The 19,034-nt window shown below is 34.7% G+C and overlaps 2 protein-coding genes across 3 annotated transcripts; one reads left to right on the forward strand and one right to left on the reverse strand.

The window, feature by feature from the left end:
- The first annotated feature begins 1,746 nt into the window (after nt 1–1,746).
- Nucleotides 1,747–16,561, forward strand: LOC103832630 (nuclear transcription factor Y subunit A-5). 2 transcript variants are annotated; one of them, XM_009108686.3, is made up of 5 exons: nt 1,747–15,045; nt 15,416–15,668; nt 15,793–15,869; nt 15,950–16,126; nt 16,196–16,559. In XM_009108686.3, the coding sequence occupies exon 1, from the start codon at nt 3,100–3,102 to the stop codon at nt 6,325–6,327; it is 3,228 nt and encodes a 1,075-aa protein (XP_009106934.2). In that variant the 5' UTR covers nt 1,747–3,099; the 3' UTR covers nt 6,328–15,045; nt 15,416–15,668; nt 15,793–15,869; nt 15,950–16,126; nt 16,196–16,559. The 2 variants fall into 2 exon arrangements, with proteins under 2 accessions (XP_009106934.2, XP_009106932.1); XM_009108684.3 differs by having other exon boundaries at nt 14,811–15,045; nt 15,760–15,869; nt 16,196–16,561.
- LOC103832629 (E3 ubiquitin-protein ligase SPL2) lies at nt 16,512–18,594 on the reverse strand. The gene is made up of 6 exons (XM_009108682.3): nt 18,100–18,594; nt 17,593–17,694; nt 17,360–17,530; nt 17,163–17,284; nt 16,965–17,084; nt 16,512–16,883 (listed from the first exon to the last, which is right to left on the reverse strand). The coding sequence occupies exons 1-6, from the start codon at nt 18,517–18,519 to the stop codon at nt 16,610–16,612; spliced, it is 1,209 nt and encodes a 402-aa protein (XP_009106930.2). The 5' UTR covers nt 18,520–18,594; the 3' UTR covers nt 16,512–16,609.
- Nucleotides 18,595–19,034: the final 440 nt, after the last annotated feature.

The following is a 19,034-nucleotide window of genomic DNA, read 5'->3' on the forward strand; positions in this document are numbered from 1 at the left end:
ACAAACTTTTGAAATTGCAGATTTTACACATCGATTTAGACGATGTCAACTATGTTTAGCAGAAATAAAGATAATGTTAATGTTTAATTGAGCATGTGGTTAAACTGTGAAGAAAAAAGTTCTTAAATGTCCTCCGATAGATTATATTGTTAGCTTTTTTCTCCATTACGCTTCCGTAGTGTAATTTTTTTTGATGAAATTTCAATTTTTTTTTATCATAGTATAAAGAATATATGTAGAACTTAATTAACCTTGAATCATAATCACTACTACCAAAGCGAAGAACAAGAATTAGAAATGCATAACACTAAACTAATTCTAAAATCAGAAACTCGTTAAAAATTACGTAGTTTTATTCGTCTTTTTTCACGACATGGAAATCGACTTCACTTTAAATCGATAAAAAGGGAAATCAAAGTAAAGAAAAAGAAAATAAACATAGTTTGGAGAATAAAAGAGGTTGGAACAGAGAGCGTGCTTTCACAGTTAAACCATTTGTTTAATTTAAACATTGTCTTCACTTCTGCTAAACATAGTTGACATCGTCTAAATCGATATGTAAAATCTGCAAATTTTTAAAGTGTGTATTTAATAGAAAACAAAAATTAGTTTGTGTATTAAACGGAGATCCAAAAATAGTTCGTATATTTTATTAGCAAATAAAAAATAGTTTGTATATTTAAAAAAAAATATTTTCAAAATTTAAACACGTGTTAATTAAACACTAACTGCCATTAAATATAGTTAACGCCGTCTAAAACTATGTGTAAAACCTGCGAATTTCAAAAATTTGTGTATTTAATAGATAACAAAAATTAGTTCGTGTATTAAATGGGGATCTAAAATAGTTCATGTATTTTATTAGTAAATAAAAATTAGTCCGTGTATTTTAAAGGAATTCTCCCAAAATTCAAATAAGAGTAATTAAGGGTTAATGAGATTATATAAGCATGTTCAAAAAGTTAATTATGATCATTTGTTAAATGATTACTCTCGTGGGCTAAGTTTTAAGATTGGATTTTTTTTCAGTGAGTACACAAAATGAGAAACAAGGATAAATTAATCATAAAAAATAAAATATATTAGGCGGTGCGTACTAAAAACAATGCACAAATAATTCTACACTCTTGTACGTAGACAACCTAGCTAGAAAGCTTCGAATGATTTAATGGTGTTATAAGAAAATGTACTAACATTTTATCAAAAAAAAGGTATTAAAAAGAAGACACTAATAGATGTATTGAAAAGTAAATGTACTAACATTTTATCAAAAAGGGTATTCAAAAGAAGACACTAATAGATGTATTGAAAAGTTTTGGAAAATAAAATATATTAACAGAAGTAAAAACATTTTAATGTAATATTAACATTTTTTATAGTAATTTTCTAAAATTTAAATACCAAATGAAAGTTCTAAAGTGGTTTACCAACGTTGAATTAGTCTAATGGTAAAAGGGCTGCGGCTGTAACTACCATCACTTGAGTTCAATTCACGTTAAAATAGACTATTTACAATGAGGATTTCCGGCAAAAGGGTAAAACCAGAACCGGTCTCGGAGATTAGACACACATCCAAGTATTATACATACATATTAGAAAACAAATAAGTTCAAAACAAAAGAACAATTCCCTGACAGATTCAAAAACTCAGTCAGATAAATTAGTTCAAAACTTGACAGTTAAAAAAAAAATTAGTTCAAAACTTTTAAACAAGTGTAAAAATGATCGTCCCTTCGAATCCACGAAACTTCACTGTTATGGTTTGTGTCATCTAACAATAGGAGTGAGCTAAACCGGAGTTGGTTTAGTAACTCATTTGGTACAAGAAAAGAAGAAGACGATAACCGGGTTGGTTATCAGAGTCGGCTTCTGATCAAAGCGTACCGGTTTCATCTATATAGCTGATGAGAGAAGAAGAAGTCTGTTACGTGAAAGCTATCATTTGAGCTAACACTTTACATAGAATCAGAGAGAGAAAGAGATAGAGAGTTCTTGAGCTTATGGTTGTATAAGTCTCTTGATCGATAGATCTTGTATTTCTTCTTGGAGTGATTAGTGAAGATTGTTGCTTGTGCCGTCAAGCCCCAGATGTACCGGATCCATATTGGATCCCGAACTGGGTAACCAAATCATCGTGTCATTTACTTTCTGTTATCTTTCTTTCATCACACGAACGAGCGATTAGAAGAGAGTGAAAGTGAGAGTGATAGAGTTGAGTCTTGGAGGAATCGATTTGATAACAAGTGGTATCAGAGCCAGGTTGAGTGCGATCAGCAATGACGGAATCGATGGCGAAGGTCAAGATCGCGTGCTTCGACGGTCAAGGAGACTTCTCGATGTGGAAGAAACGTATGACGGCACACCTATCGATCCTTGGGCTCAAGGATGCGTTAGTCGAAGCTCCGGCAACTTCTGGATCTGAGGTCGAGATAAAGAAAGATGAGGATCAAGAAGACTTCAAGGAGCGGGTCAAGAAGCTTGAAGAGGAGAGATCTGAAAAAGCTGAGAAGGCGATGAACATGATCATCCTGAAACCTTGGAGATCATGTGTTGCGGAAGCTTGAGGAATATACAACGGCTGCAACGATGTGGTCAGCGCTTGAAAGGTTGTATAATTCCAAAACTCTTCCTAATAAGATTCATCTTCAACACAAGTTTTACACATTTAAGATGATAGAGTCAAAATCAATTGATGAAAATATTGATGAGTTCTTGAAGTTAGTCTCTGGGTTAAGCAGTGTGAATGTTTCTGTTTCAGAAGAAGTTCAAGCTATTCTGCTTCTGAGTTCACTCCCGGTGCAATACAATCAACTCAAGGAAACACTGAAGTATGGCAGAGACACGCTTACATTGGAGGATGTCACGAATGCAGCCAAATCAAAGGAGATTGAGCTGAAAGATGTTCGTGAATCAAGTACAACACACAAGTCAGGAGAAGCTTATGTAACCCGTGGAAGACCATAACGTAGAAAAAACTCGAGAGGAAGAGGACCTCAGAACAAATCTCGATCGAGGTCAAGGTCAAGGTCGAAAGTGACCTGTTGGTACTGCAAAAAGGAGGGTCATGTAAAGAAGGATTGTTATGCTAGGAAAAGGAAAATGGAGAATGAAGATGATGGAGAGGCTGCTGTGATGGTTGATAAGATGCAGGAGATAGATGCTTTGACTATCTCTGACCAGGATCCAAGGGAAAACTGGGTCATAGATTCTGGCTGTTCGTATCATATGACCTCAAGGAGAGAATGGTTCTGTGAGTTCATAGAAGCAACTGGAGGACGTGTATTACTTGCTGATGATCGGGCAGTCACTGTACAAGGGACTGGTTCCATCTTGATCAACGCAAAAGGAGGAACAGTCAAGAAGCTAACAAATGTCAGGTATGTCCCTGATCTCAAGAGAAACTTGATTTCTGTGAGTTCACTTGATGTGCAGGGATTCAAACAAGAAGGTGGAAATGGCAAGACAAGTTTCTACAAAAATGGGAGGCTTGCACTACAGGGTACTCTCTGTGGCAGTCTCTATCTCCTGGATGGTGACACGGTGAAGCCAAGTGCAAATGCAGTAGTATCAAAGGACGATACAGCTCTTTGGCATAGTCGCCTAGCTCACACTAGTATCAAGAACCTAAAGGTATTGGTGGAAAAAGGAATCCTCGACAAGAAGAGTATAAGCAACCTGGAGTTCTGCGAAAGTTGTGTTATGGGTAAGAACAAGCGCCTGAGTTTTAATGCCGGTAAGCACAATAGCTCAGAGGTTCTCAGGTATATCCATTCTGTTCTTTGGGGTTCTCCCCATGTTCACTTATCTATCTCTAGGAAGCAGTATTTTCTGTCCTTGATAGATGACTATTCTAGGAAGGTGTGGGTTTATTTTCTAGCAACTAAGGATGAGGCTTTTGATAAGTTCTGTGAGTGGAAATGCTTAGTTGAGAACCAAGTGGATAAGAAAGTTAGGTGTCTTAGAACTGACAATGGTCTTGAATTTTGCAATAATGCTTTTAACGTTTTTTGTAAGAAAAATGGTATTGAGAGACACAGGACATGCGCTTACACCCCCCAGCAAAACGGAGTTGCGGAGCGCATGAATCGGACCATCATGGAAAAGGTGAGGTGTTTGTTGGATGAGTCAGGTATGGAAGAGAAGTTCTGGGCTGAAGCTGTGGCAACAGCAGTTTATGTCATCAACCGCACCCCATCATCTGCAAATGATCTTAACATCCCTGAAGAATTGTGGATGGGAAAGGTCCCAGGTTACCGACATCTCAGAAGATTTGGGTCGTTGGTTTATGTTCACATAGATCAAGGAAAATTGAAGCCGCGAGCACTTAAAGGAGTGTTCATTGGATATCCTACTGGAGTTAAAGGATACAAGGTTTGGCTTTTGCAAGACCAGAAGTGCATCATCAGCAGGAATGCAATGTTCAGAGAAGATTTGCTCTATAAAGAGCATCTCAAGGATGAATCTTCAGAAGCAGGTGGAGCAAGTTCATCAACTCAGGGTCTGACTAAGAGTTCCGTTGAAATTGAAGAAGTGGCTCAAGAAAGCTCAGAGGTTCAGGGAGCAGGTGGAGTCAGTCAACAAGGGTCAGAATCTGATAATGCTGATACAGAAAGCTCTATGGACTTGAGAGACTATCAGCTTGCTAGAGACAGGATCAGAAGAGAGATTGTCAAGCCTGCAAGATATTCGGAAGATTCTGCGACAGCTTTCGCATTGTCTGTCGCTGAGGAACTTGAGATCGAGGAACCTAGAAGCTACAGTGAAGCTGTGAAGTGCAGAGACTGGAAGAAGTGGAATGGTGGTATGGATGAAGAGATGGGATCGTTGGATAAGAACAAGACGTGGTACCTGTGTGATTTGCCTGAAGGACAGAAGGCAATTGGATGCAGGTGGTTATATAAACTAAAACCGGGTATACCAGGAGTAGAAGATCTGAGACATAAAGCGAGACTGGTAGCCAAAGGTTATTCTCAACGTGAAGGTGTAGACTACCAAGAGATTTTTGCACCGGTGGTCAAGCACGTTTCTATCAGACTGATGCTATCTATTGTAGTAGATAAAGACTTGGAGTTAGAGCAACTAGACGTGAAGACAGCCTTTCTCCATAGAAAGATAGATGAAGACATCTATATGGATCAACCGGAAGGGTACGTTGTGAAGGGACAAGAGGATAAAGTATGCAAACTGGTGAAGTCGCTGTACGGTCTTAAGCAGGCTCCACGGCAGTGGAACAAGTGTTTTGATCAATTCATGATCAAGAATGGCTTTGAGAAGAGTGAATATGATCTGTGTGTTTACTTCAAGAAGACACAAGACGATGAGTATATTTACTTATTACTATACGTGGATGATATGCTGCTAGTATCAAGGAAGATTGAAGATATCAATGAAGTAAAGAAGATGCTTAAGACACAGTTCGATATGAAGGATCTTGGACCAGCAAAGAGAATCCTTGGAATGGATATTGAGCGTAACAGAACAGGTGGAGTTCTGAAACTGTCACAGTCGGGTTACTTGAAGAAAGTACTTCAAATTTTCAGGATGATTGAGGCTAAACCAGTCTCAATACCTATTGGTGCTCAGTTTAAACTCAAGTCATTAGAAGATGGAGAGCAAGGCTCCGCAGGTTCTGATGATGAGGTCCCTTACTCAAATGCAGTTGGCAGCATCATGTATGCGATGATCAGCACTCGTCCTGATCTTGCATTTGCAGTAGGGTTGGTCAGTAGATTCATGAGTAATCCAAGTAAGGAGCATTGGCAAGCAGTTCAATGGATACTACGCTACTTGGTTGCAACTCAAGATGTGGGATTGGTATTCAAGAAAGGTCCGGGAAAGTTTGTGGTGAAAGGTTTTTCAGATTCAGACTTTGGTGGTGACTTGGATAGAAGAAGATCGACTACAGGCTACGTGTTTATGGTTGGAGGAAATACAGTTAGTTGGAAGTCAGGGCTACAACCTGTGGTTGGCTTGTCTACGACGGAGGCTGAGTACATCTCATTAGTAGAAGCTATCAAAGAAGGGTTGTGGCTGAGAGGTTTAACATATGAGTTAGGTTACAAGCAGTCAGAAGTCTACATTGGATGTGATTCTCAGAGTGCGATTTGTCTGGCTAAGAATAATGCATTTCATGATAGAACCAAACATGTTGCAGTATCTAAACATGTTGCATTGAAGATGAGCTTTGTAAGGGAGATGATCGAAACAGGGGAGGTAGATGTACAGAAGGTCCATACCTCGACAAACCCGGTGGATATGTTGACTAAGGTAATTCCGAGTTCCATGTTTGAGCTAGCATTGGCTGAGCTTGGAGTAGCTAAGTGCTAAGGAGCTAGCTACGCTTGACGGCATAAGGAGGTAGACTTATATTGTTAGTGACAAGGTGGAGACTGTTATGGTTTGTGTCATCTAACAATAGGAGTGAGCTAAACCGGAGTTGGTTTAGTAACTCATTTGGTACAAGAAAAGAAGAAGACGATAACCGGGTTGGTTATCAGAGTCGGCTTCTGATCAGAGCGTACCGGTTTCATCTATATAGCTGATGAGAGAAGAAGAAGTCTGTTACGTGAAAGCTATCATTTGAGCTAACACTTTACATAGAATCAGAGAGAGAAAGAGATAGAGAGTTCTTGAGCTTATGGTTGTTAAGTCTCTTGATCGATAGATCTTGTATTTCTTCTTGGAGTGATTAGTGAAGATTGTTGCTTGTGCCGTCAAGCCCCAGATGTACCGGATCCATATTGGATCCCGAACTGGGTAACCAAATCATCGTGTCATTTACTTTCTGTTATCTTTCTTTCATCACACGAACGAGCGATTAGAAGAGAGTGAAAGTGAGAGTGATAGAGTTGAGTCTTGGAGGAATCGATTTGATAACATTCACACTCATAACATTCTCTTTCTAGCCGGACCCATCCTCGTTACACTTTTGCTACTGTTTTTCCATTTTCTACAAAACAGTATTTGCTTTGCTTATACAGTTTAATCTGTCGAACTATATTAATTTTTTTTTTTGTAGAACGATATTAATTCTGTTCATATCATTTTTTTTCTTCTGAAAACCGGCCTTTCTGTTCGTATCATATTATAATAAGATATCTCATATGTGCTTAGCGTGTACAATTACACAAACAGGCTTATAAAACACATACAGTAAAATAAATTTGGTTTTAAATTTCAGTTAAGAATACGTTTTCCTAGTTCAAATACCATTCACAATACAAAAGGAAATATATTAAGCACATTTACTATCTATATTTTTTTTTTGAAAATTACAAACATTTTGATAAAACCAAAAGAAAACGACATCTTCCATCTACTATCACAATATACTCCAATTACAAGAAAATATCCTTATATTGGAAATATATAATCACTCTGTTGCAGATATTGCACGCATGTGTGGACTGCAGTTATTATAAAATGACACCTTCTCCAAAATCATACGAGCTTGTGCATGCAATTAAAGGAGATTCCAATATTTAATCAACTCATCAAGAGACATAGTTTATAAAAAAAAATCATAAGAAAATTTCAACAAGTTTAAACATTTTTTTTTGTTTAAAAAAAAGGTTCAAACTAGGGTTTAGGATTTAAGGACGTAGGAGTTAGGGTCTTTTAATCCAAAAATCAATCATGATACTTTCTACCTCAATAACTTGTTTTTAATACATAGAAGTGACTTAGACTTAATATTCCATTACATCAAAGCTTAAAATTCTCTAATGAAGATGGGGTCAAGAAGAGCCTAATTGCTTATCATTTTCCCCTATAAATACTTAATTATTCAAAAGGTGGCGTCAACTGTCAACTAATCTAATTCTTGACATGAACACCTAGTCTATAACCATCTCAAACATTTCTGAGTAAAATATAATTGATAGACTCAACAAATCTTTAGGATTCTCTAATATAATCCCTAGCCAGTCATTGCTTTTAAGACATGGTAATAAGACTACTACGATCTTAACACGTATCATTAAAGACAAGGAAACCATTGATGAACGTGGTGAAAGATGAAACAAAAAGAGTATTAGTTACTCCAAATCACTAACGGGCAGTAGTTAGAACTTAGAATTCCACAGAGAGCAATCATTTCTCAAAAGGGTAAGTGAGAGAGGAAACAAATAGGCACTTGATTAAGAGTCTAGACCATCTTCTTAAACTAACTCCAAAATTTTCGATAATGTCAATAACACCATCAACTAGATTCTTCTTGGCATGTCGTCATAATGATTTTAGTGTAAAATTTTATACAAAAAAAGACAACTATAAACAAAGAAATCAAGAAGATAATCGAACTTATGAACGTATTAATGTTTAGCTAAAAAGCGGTCCATTTTCTTGATGTAGACGAAAGCTGGGTCAAGCTCAGGAACCAATGGTTCTTTATGAAAATCCGGGAGAGTATATGAAAGAAATGTTTGGGGATCCCAAGAAAAGAAAAGAATGACACAGAACTCAAAGAAGAACAATGACAACACAATCTTTTCCTTGAAACGTCACTCAAAAACAACAGTCTCTCTCATTTCAAATCCCCAAACCACTCTCATCAAGAAAAGAGAAAAAGAACAGGTATTCCAAAAGAAGCACAACACTAAAACGACCACGCACATGGCAATATATGATTCTCTTCCTCCTTTGCAAAATGATTTTGACTTGAGCCAAAACAAACACACATTGATGGTATAAGTAGAGACTGGACGCGTTACAGAAGCAAACAACGATTCATAGAGAGCTGTGAGAACTGAGACTTTTATGCACTGAATAAAGAAATAAGCAAAGTTTCACAAAATTAACAAATATTTTCCGTGGACTGTTACTTTGATTTATTTAACAAATAAACACGTTAGATTTTGTTCATAAGTATACTGGCCAGTTAAGATGACCAAGCTGTGGATGCTGATAGGCACCTACTTGAACCAGAGAAGGAGATGAAGCAACTCGAGCCCAATGATATCACCCAACCCATAGATAAGATAAATCACAAGTTTAAAGTTGGAAAAGAGTGTATGTTTAGAATTTACTAATAAAAATTGAATTTTATATTTGATGTAAAAATGTAAGAGGTATCTATATACTCCTTCCATTTCAATATGTATGATGTTTAAATGAATTTTATTGTTTTATAATATAAGATGTTTTTACATATTTAGGTAATTTTAGTTTTATCAAAAATTATGTAGCTAATTATCTTTTTACTACTTTATTTATAATTAAATTAATTAATTTTAAATTATATTTAATGATACTCAGAGGGATTCCTCGACAGAGCTAAATGAAGCAAGAGTCTTCAAAGGCTCCCATTTTAAAAATTTAATATAATTTTTAGTTAACTTTAATATTTACTCTTAGATAAAATAAAAAATAGAATAACAATGTATTTAAAATAAAATCATCCCCAGCTGCCCACTATTAATATGTCAATGACAAAAAAAGAAACAAAAAAAAGAAAGAAAAATAAAAAAAATAAAATTGATCCACAATTACATAGGTCCTCTATTTTTTATATCACTATATCTGCAGGAATGCCCCTGATGATATTTTTTCAAAAAAAAATATATTTTTAAAAAGTATTTGTGCATTAAAGTAAAATATTATATAATTTAAAACAGAGAGAGTATAATTTATACTTTGAAAGTGTTCATCTAAAGAACTAAAGTTTATTTTTGTTCAATGCTAAACTTATTCGCACATATATATATGTGTATATATCTAAAATTTTAATTTATATCTTAACATATATTTCTTAACAAGTGTATGGAACAAATTAAATTTGTGGTGATATTGTAACAATTGCATTAACAGAAAAGTATAAGCTAGCTAGTTGGAAAAAAGTTTGCCAAGGATTATATAATTGGGAGCCACAAGCCAGGCCCAATAAGCCAAAAATGTATAAACGGATTATATTAAAAGGCCCAATAGATAAATCATACGCACGTTCCATGACTTTGTAATATCGAGGGTGAATGGTTGCTGATGTGAGTGCTGTCGACAGCACTATTTGAGTCTACAGTTCTGATTATAAAGCAATCAAGCTTTATGAAAAAAATTCTGCTCACAGCAATTTGGTTAAAAAACGTAGAGACAAATGCTTTATAAATCTTTGTAAGCTTTCCAAAAAAAAAACATTCCACTTAATTTTTATTTAAAGAATATAATAATTACCAAACGCTAGTTCTGAATATATATATTGATATTAACTAATTCAGTAGTCAATAACATTTTGGTTAATGTAAACTAGAAAGCAGAGAGTAGATTGTAAACTAGAGAGTAGACGTTTAGGTCACAGAAATAACCTGGCTCTGATACCATGGAAACTAGAGAGTAGATTGTAAACTCTGACTTGTGTTCATCGTGACAAGATACAAACGTATATATACGCAACGCATTATAACAACCCTAGATGAATTAGGAATCTTAACATATCTAAACAACCGACTATGTTAAATATAAAGGCAATCCTAAACTATAGGATTCCCTTTCCTAATAGTTAACTATCTTATTGCAATATCATATACAATTCGAATATGAATTCATTATTTTTGAAATATGAATTAATATGAATTCATTATTATTAATTATGGTTTCATATTATTCAAATTTAAGATATATTTTTATAATATTTATAAGAAATAGAAAATAAATGATGATTCAAATAATAGTGTGACAAACAACGAGATGTGGCATCATTATCTTAGAGAGACGTAAAGTTTTATTTAATTTAGAAAAATAAAATTCTTATTCATATTTATCTTTCTATTATAGAATATTATATATTGAATATATGAAACTTCTCAAACATTTATAAACATGTTTTTAGTTCAACCTGATAAAAATTATAATAAATTTAATTTATCATTTATTAATATATTGTTTAATGAATGTGTGTAATATTTTACAACTGATTTATACAAATCATGTTTTTAAAAAACAAAACTACAGCTCAAATTTTACAGTCAAAATTCTACAGCAAAAAAAATCTACAGCTACAAAAAAAAACTACAACTTTAGTTCTATGGTAAAAAATTTAAAGTTACAACCTTACCAATCAGGGATTGCCAGGACCGTGTCCGAATGGAGGCAGATAAAATATGTGTTTTGGGGCCAAGATTTATATATTTAGGGGGCCAAATATAACAAAAAGTTTACATAGCTCTATTGGTGAGGACCTCAAGATGCATAGTCGAGGTGCTGAGTTCAATTCTTTAATCTGCAGCTGTAACCATTTTCTTTGTGGGTCAAAATTTTTCAGGCACGGCCCTGGGGATTGGCCACATGTTTTGTTGCCTTCAGCCTGTATTAACGCAGCCGTCCGTCGGTCCGTGGGTGGAATCAGTGTCTGGTCTTGAAGGTATGTACAACTTCACTTTTTCTTAATCATATCTATCTACTCCCAACCTTTTAAACTTTGACTTCCAACTGACTCTTTGAATGTGCACTCAAGATACTAATGAAGACGCAGCCACCTCTGTTCTGGCTTGTCTACAATGGAGAGCTACTGATAGGAAAGAGTTTCAAACCATCTCCAACAGCTTCACGTCCTCAGTCTCCAGATTATTACCCTCCAGTTCCACAGATGCCCGGTATACACATTGGATACGGAGTAACTCTCTTTACTCTTCAATTTCCTCTTATGATCAACCTCTGAATCTGTTATCATGTTTCTCATTCATATAAAATATGACATTGGCAGATGGGAGCAGCATTTCCTGGATAACAACCAATGATGTATAATAATACAACACAGCTTGGTCCAAATTAAACATATTATTCTTCAAATGGTCCACAGGTTTGTTGCTATTAGAGCCATGACTTTAAAATTTTTAACACATGTGATGTTGATTTAGTTGGTTTAGATGGTTCGTCCTGATCTCACTTCTTTATTCACTCGTATCTATGTTTAATATTTAACGTTAAGCATCAGATGTATGACATTCTATGTTTTTAGTCTTTTTATATAAAATTAGTTAGGCAAACATGTCTTTTTCTACATGTTTATTGGCTTTTCCAAATCAACGATGTTGTTCAATCCATATACGTAAAGTACGTAATAAACTAGTGTCTATGATTGGGTTTGAAAACGTAATAGTTAATTTGGAATTATTAGATTTAGAACAGTGGTTTTAGTCTTTTCTTCTTTTGTCGTGCCTGCTTTGTATTTTTGTATAAATTTTTAATCTTCTCGTGATGAGTTTCAGATCGAGGGTAGGAGAGTTGGCATATTAATAGCTGTCGTGTTTAGAATATTACTATTATTATTATTGAAAACAGTATTATTTTAAAGTTATTAAATAAGGTTAAAATCAAATAATTGAGTTTAAGAACTTCTAGATTCCCTCAACGATGATATTATAACATTTATGTTAGCACCTGTTACACTTTTTTAGGAAGCATGATGGTTATGTTACACACTTACACTTAACCTTTCTCTAAAGTTTTCTCAAAAAAAAAAAACTTTTCTCTAAAGTATTTTTTAAACCATCTAAAATGGTACTTAACAAAAAGTTTTATATGTCACATTACAATACTTATTTTTTTAAATGTCACATTACAATACGAAATGTTTAGGGAAGCATCTCAATTAGAAATGTTTCTAAATTAAATTTTATTTCCTTTTTGATATATTTTATGTTTTTTTTTTATGTTGTAATTACTATTTAGAGTTGTGGTGGAATAAATATAAAACAAGTTTTCTGAAGGAAAACATAAGGAAAAGAAAAAAAAGTTATGCATACAATAATACTACCTATATTTCACTATGAACTATGTTTAAGAATACTTAAATTATTTTCCATACTGAAATTAATATTTGTAACTTCAGCACGAATATGAAACATAAGAAAAATGTAAAATATTGCTTTATTGAAGTGGAAGAAGCATTTCTCATAGAAATTGCAGAAAACATAACATGAATAAAATATAAAACATTACTTTAATGAAATGGACGAAATATTTCTCATAGAATTTTTTTTTTTGAACTGGATATTTCTCATAGAAATTACATAAGACCAACATGCTGTAGACTAGTAATACGGGGTAGTTGTCATACAAAATTTGTATATAATTTACGTGATCTAGTGTTAGGATTAATTTTGTATGGTCAAAAGCGGATTTCAATTAAGAGCTGTCAAATTTACAAGAAAATGACAGTCAACTAGATATGGATAGACATGTCCTATAACCTGATTGTTGAAGGTACTGTGAGACTATCATAGAAAGATCCTAAAATTCCCAAAATACAACCATCACAAAATTCGGAAAGCTTAAGCATGAAAGCTAAATTTATGAAAAAATCATGAAGAAATATTAAAATTAAACGCCCAATAGACTAAGTCGGTTACAACCCGAGAGATATTCGACGGTAAAATGATAAGTTAACATAACTAAACCATAATGAAAGACAGAAATGGCTAAGAAAAAAAGGAAACACGTAGAAAATCTTCACTTGTAGTCATAAAATCTGTGTTCGAAAGAACACAAAGAAGTCGAAATCAACGTTGAAAAATCCAACCGATGGATTTTGAGAACAATTGAAAACCGTCTCTGAAGATACATGGATATCCCAACGTTGCAGTGAGGTGCGGAAAACTGCCGGAATAAGACTACAGAAGAAAAAACTCTTTTAAAATAGAGAATCCAAAAGAGGTTGGCCGAAGAGAGGAAGATATGTAATTCATCTATTCAGTTAGATAAGGTAAAAAGGAGAGTCACAACTACATTCCTTTTGCTGTGTTACCCAACTGATTTACCGTAACTAAACATTCAACATTTACATTCCTTTTGATGTGTTACCCAATTGATTTACTGTAACTAAACATTCAACAATATATAGAATACAGGGTCGTCTGTCCCACTCAATCCCATTTGCTTCTTGAATGTTTAACTCTCAGTTGAACAATCTTAACGTACGCACCAGAGAGTCTTTGAATAAAAACTCATATTTTCCTTTGTGGACCTTAGAACCCTTTTACCCAAAACCGAAAATCATTTTTTCTTAACATTATCTTCATTGTATAATCACCTATAAATTTTTATATAATTTTTGTCATATATAATTATATATACATTGTATAACTAAATTATATCTACATTTACTAGATTTTTTTTCTGTTACATATATATCTTTATATATATTTCTGTAACTAAAACTATATATGCATGTCAACTTAATATATTGTAAGAAATGTTGTCTGACATGCTTAAATTGTTTTCATTAAAATTGAACTTTTATATAAAATAAATAAATAAATATTGAACTATAATTTAGGCATTATAATCTTGAATTTCAAGTATGTTTAGCTAAGATATATTTCTAACCGCTGGTAAAAAACATTAGTTAAGATATAATAATGAATAAAATTATGGTGAATAATGTAAAATGGTTTCATATATGCTTTTCAATTATTTTTTTCATTTGACATTATACTAGCTATATTATCACCTGTTATTTTATTTTTTTTTGTCTAAATATATGCATCGTAAAGTTATATAAAATCTCCTAGTCATAAAAATAATTAGATCGACATCTGTTATATTTTATTACTATTATTAATATAATCCTATATAGTTTTAAAATTAAAATCGTCACAAATTAATTAAATGAAATAGTGATGTATGATGTGTTTAAATTCAAAACACTAAAATTTAAATTATTGACAAAATAAATAAATAAAAAGAGAAGCAAATTTATTTTTTCTGAACATTAGATAAGCAAAGTTTACCACAGATGAAGTTGTTAATTTTACAAAAAAATTGAATTGGAAACAACAAATTAATATATATCTAAGCTTTTGTCTATAAAATGGTATATGTGGGGGAGATTAAAAAAGAAAAAAGAATAGACACATAAAAAGGTGAAAAGAGTCAGGTTTAGTCTTTTAAGCCATAGCCAATAAAACACATATGTGCAGAGACAGAGGAAGAGAGAAAGAGAAGAAACAGCCATGTTTTGAGGAAGGAGACATGCATCATCATCATCATCATCTGAAACTTGTTACTTAACTTCTCTATCTCTTCATCTCTTACCAAATCCAAACACCAAAGGTCTCTCTCTCTCCCTTTGCTATATCCATGCCCATTTTGGTCTCTGTTTGATTGGATCAGTAAGTTCAAAGATATTTTATACTCAGAGATATGATTGAGTTAAAAATCTTTCTATATAGTTTCTCTGTTCACTCTCTTTAAAAAGCTCTTCTTATATATTCACCCTCAGAGATTTGGGGTTTGCATGTTATGCTTTCTATGTAAGTTTTAGTGAATCATTCTGTTTAACCAAAATTGGGGTTTCAAAAAGTTTGAATCTTTTATATCATTGACCAATTGGAATCTGGACTTTAGTATAGATTTGTTAAGTTATGTGGAACATGACAAAAATGACTCTTGACTAGACTTTTGCTTGGTTTGGACACACTAGCTTATCAAGAAGACAATGCAAGTGTTCCAAAGGAAAGATTCAATGCCAAAAAACCCAAACATTCAAGGATCTCTATCTTTCAGCTTGACAAAGGACATGATGATGATGTCTACACAATCAGGTTTGCAGCTGCAAGATCAAAATTCATCATCAACGCAATCTTCTGGAGAATCAGGTGGCGGTGGTGAAGCTGCAAGCTTTGTAGAACATAACCGTTATGGATGCAGCAGCATTGTTAATACCAATCTTCCAGGTTAAACAAATGAACTTTATTTGTAGAGATTCAATTACAAGGAAAAAACCTGTAAACTGTTTTGTGGGTTCAATTCTTGTTTTGTCTCAAGATTCTGTATTTCCTCTTCCTACTTCTGATCTAGCATCTTGGCCTCCTCCATGTCCTGAAACACCACATTTCAATGGTTTCTTGGCTCCTGAATATGCATCTCAACCAACGGTAATTCACTGTAAAGCCTTGTCCTTAGACAAAGTAGTGGCGTTGGTTGGGTTTATATTGGAAAAGTTTTTTGCTTGCAGGCGCTGTCGTCGCATTTAGAAATGATGGGTTTGGCTTCTTCAAGAGTGCCATTGCCTCATAACATTCAAGAGAATGAACCAATATTCGTCAATGCCAAACAGTACCATGCCATTCTTCGCCACAGGAAGCATCGTGCTAAGCTTGAAGCTCAGAACAAACTCATCAAAAGCCGTAAAGTATGAACCTTTACACTTTCCCCTTTGCTTAAAACACCAAAGATCTTCAAAAATATTTTCTTTTTGCAGCCTTACCTTCATGAGTCTCGCCATCTTCATGCATTGAAGAGAGCTCGAGGCTCAGGTGGGCGTTTCCTCAATACAAAGAAGCTTCAAGAACCATCAAACTCACTCTGTGGTGGTGGAAACATAAACGGGTCTAGCTCCAGTTCAGACCATAACATGTTCCAGAACACACCGTTCAGATTCTCAGGGTATCCATCAACACACCATGTCTCAGCTCTCATGTCAGGGACTTGAAGACATCTGAGAAGAAGGGAAGTCATCCTTGGCTATAAAATTGTTATTGCAAAACTCTGTTTACATCATCTGCAATCTCACTCTAAATTGAAGAACTTTGTCAAACTATTTTGTTATTTTCAACATTTTCTGATTCTCTGAGATTTACATATACACAAATGAGGTAAAGATTAGCAGCATTCATCAAGAGTAGTATATGCGCATAGATCCTCTAATGCTCTGGAGACAAACAGGACACTTAGGGTTCAGCCCACGTTCCACTGTTAAGGCGCAGTATCTGCAACATACTACATGTCCACAAGGAATGAAAGCAGGGATTCTCCTTCTCGTCACACAGATCACACACAATTCTCCATCTGGAATCTCATCTGCATCTTCTTCTGTCTCATCATCGACCATGTGTTGATCTGGTCGTCTCTGTAGCAGTTCTCTCCTTAGTTTCCATCTATTCCAGGCCCTGAAGGTAAGACAGTAAACAGATTTAGAATCAAAACACTGTCTAAACCCAAAAACTATCTGTGTCTCATTAGCCAAGTACCTGACAGCAGCAAAGCCAAGGATGCCTACAGACAAACATCCCAAGATAACACCTCCCCAGAATAATACACTGGTAGTCTCCGTAAGGTCCATTATCATCTTGTCCTTAGTCATATCTGATCTGCAAAGATCATTCAAAAAGATTAATAGATGAACAGCAAGAGAGCTCAACAGATTGAGAAAGAAGTAGTAATCTCACAAGAAATAGGGAAGATCTTGGCAAGACTTGATTTCAGGAACTCCATTGTTAAGACTACAGATACCAACAGCTGTTAAGTCTCTCCCAGGTGGTAAGATCTTCTCTACATCAAGCATACCAACCTTGGAAGAAAGAACACAAAGTTAGGGAGAAAAATCTTCAAGAAACAGAAACTTCTTCGAATATACATTACTCACAGGAAACTCAGGGAAGAATAATGCTTGAAGAAAGGAATAGGGAGATGAATTAATAGGCTGCAAACGATTATACACAGTGGTGAGAGGAAGAGGCTGCCTTGCACCATCCATGTTAACAACGAGGAAACTAGACTGCGACCATTGGTTCTTATCCACAATAACAAACGGGACCTGCACACAGGATCGCGATGTCAAAACTAGTTTGATGATCATAGATAGAGCCAAAAGCTCACCATTCTCATAAAGCCAGCTCCTTGTTTGGGCAAAGATCTTTCCAAAAGAAACCGGTGACCACTTGACAAATGAAACAGAGTCTTCCATCCACTATACATATACTGTAAAGACATCAAAATGACATTAGAATGCTAACTCTATGAGATATACACTTCGTTCTCTGTTCTAAGCAAGCACCAAAGGTTAAGCCTTTATAGAGTAACATAATGCAAAGTTATATCTATACATATACTGTAAAGAGATCAAATTGAAAAACAGATACACATTAAAATGCTTCCACTATCAGATATGCACAATTCGTTAGTCTTTCTTCTAAGCCGCACCAAAGGTTAAGCCTTTATAGAGTTAGATAATGTGATGTTCTATGTATAGTAAAGTTTGAACTCTTCCATCCACTATACTGTAAAGAGATCATAATGACATTAGAATGCTTCCTCTACATTTCTTTCTACAGTTTCTGTTCTAAGCAGCAACAAAGATTAAGCCTTTATATATGTAAAACGTACAGTTTGAGTTCTGTGGATGATAAGAGCTTTCTCTCCAGTCTCTTGAGAGATTAGCACGTTATTGTTCTTGTGACTTCCATCGCCGGTGACTTTAGGTTCGACGGTACCGCGAACCACGACGATACGCTGATTAGCATGGCTACTCTCGCCATCAGACGGCGGAATCAGTGATCGGAGGTCGCAGACGGAGACTTCGGGGGAGTCTTTGATCTTATTCAAGGCGGCGGAGGTGGAGGCGTACTTGGAAGCAGCGCGAACGGCGCCGAAAGCTAGGGTTACGCCGAGGATGGCTCCGTCGAAGGATAGAAAGATGTCGGTCAACAGGGAAAGGACGGCACGATCCGGCGAGGACATTACGGTAATTTTACGAAAGTGAACTTGGACAAGGCATGAGGAAAGTGAGGAGGCTATTATCGGCATTTAAGATGTACATATGGCGGTCATTTTAGTTGGGTCTTTAATGGGTAACAAAAGAAGAGTATAGTGGCCCATAATTAGAAAATTTTATAGAAAGAAATAAAGGTTAATTACTCCCGGTTATTCGACAGCAGAACATTACATATCTCACATACGGCTGGGCAAAAAATCAGGACCCGAAGAACCAAACCGAATCTGATCCGAAAAAGTAGTATCAAACACGAATCAAAATTGATTAAATATCCGAACGGGTTTAAAATTTTGGTATCTAAAAAACCGAACCCGATCCAAACCGAAGTATCTCGGATACCCGAATGTAACCGAAATAGATTTATATACCTAAATATATTACTTATTTTTAGATTTAATATATATTACAAACATACAAAATATATAAGATATTTTTAAGTTGTCTAAAATACTTGAAAATATACATAAATAGTCAAAAGTAAATGTCTAAAATAGCTAAAATATATTCAAAACACCAAAATGCTTGAAATATCTATTGATTTTCTATC

This window comes from Brassica rapa, chromosome A08 (genome assembly GCF_000309985.2).
Source record: "Brassica rapa cultivar Chiifu-401-42 chromosome A08, CAAS_Brap_v3.01, whole genome shotgun sequence".
NCBI classification, from domain to species: Eukaryota; Viridiplantae; Streptophyta; class Magnoliopsida; order Brassicales; family Brassicaceae; genus Brassica; species Brassica rapa.

What these genes read in the sequence shown, in the direction of transcription:
- LOC103832629 (XM_009108682.3), bottom strand. Translation starts at nt 18,519, where the DNA reads ATGCCGATAATAGCCTCCTCACTTTCCTCATGCCTTGTCCAAGTTCAC. An exon ending in TCATCCACAGAACTCAAACT is followed by an intron (nt 17,695 to 18,099) that starts GTACGTTTTACA and finishes ATGTCTTTACAG; the next exon opens with TATATGTATAGTGGATGGAA. An exon ending in CTTGGCTTTGCTGCTGTCAG is followed by an intron (nt 16,884 to 16,964) that starts GTACTTGGCTAA and finishes TCTTACCTTCAG; the next exon opens with GGCCTGGAATAGATGGAAAC.
- LOC103832630 (XM_009108686.3), top strand. Translation starts at nt 3,100, where the DNA reads ATGGAGAATGAAGATGATGGAGAGGCTGCTGTGATGGTTGATAAGATG.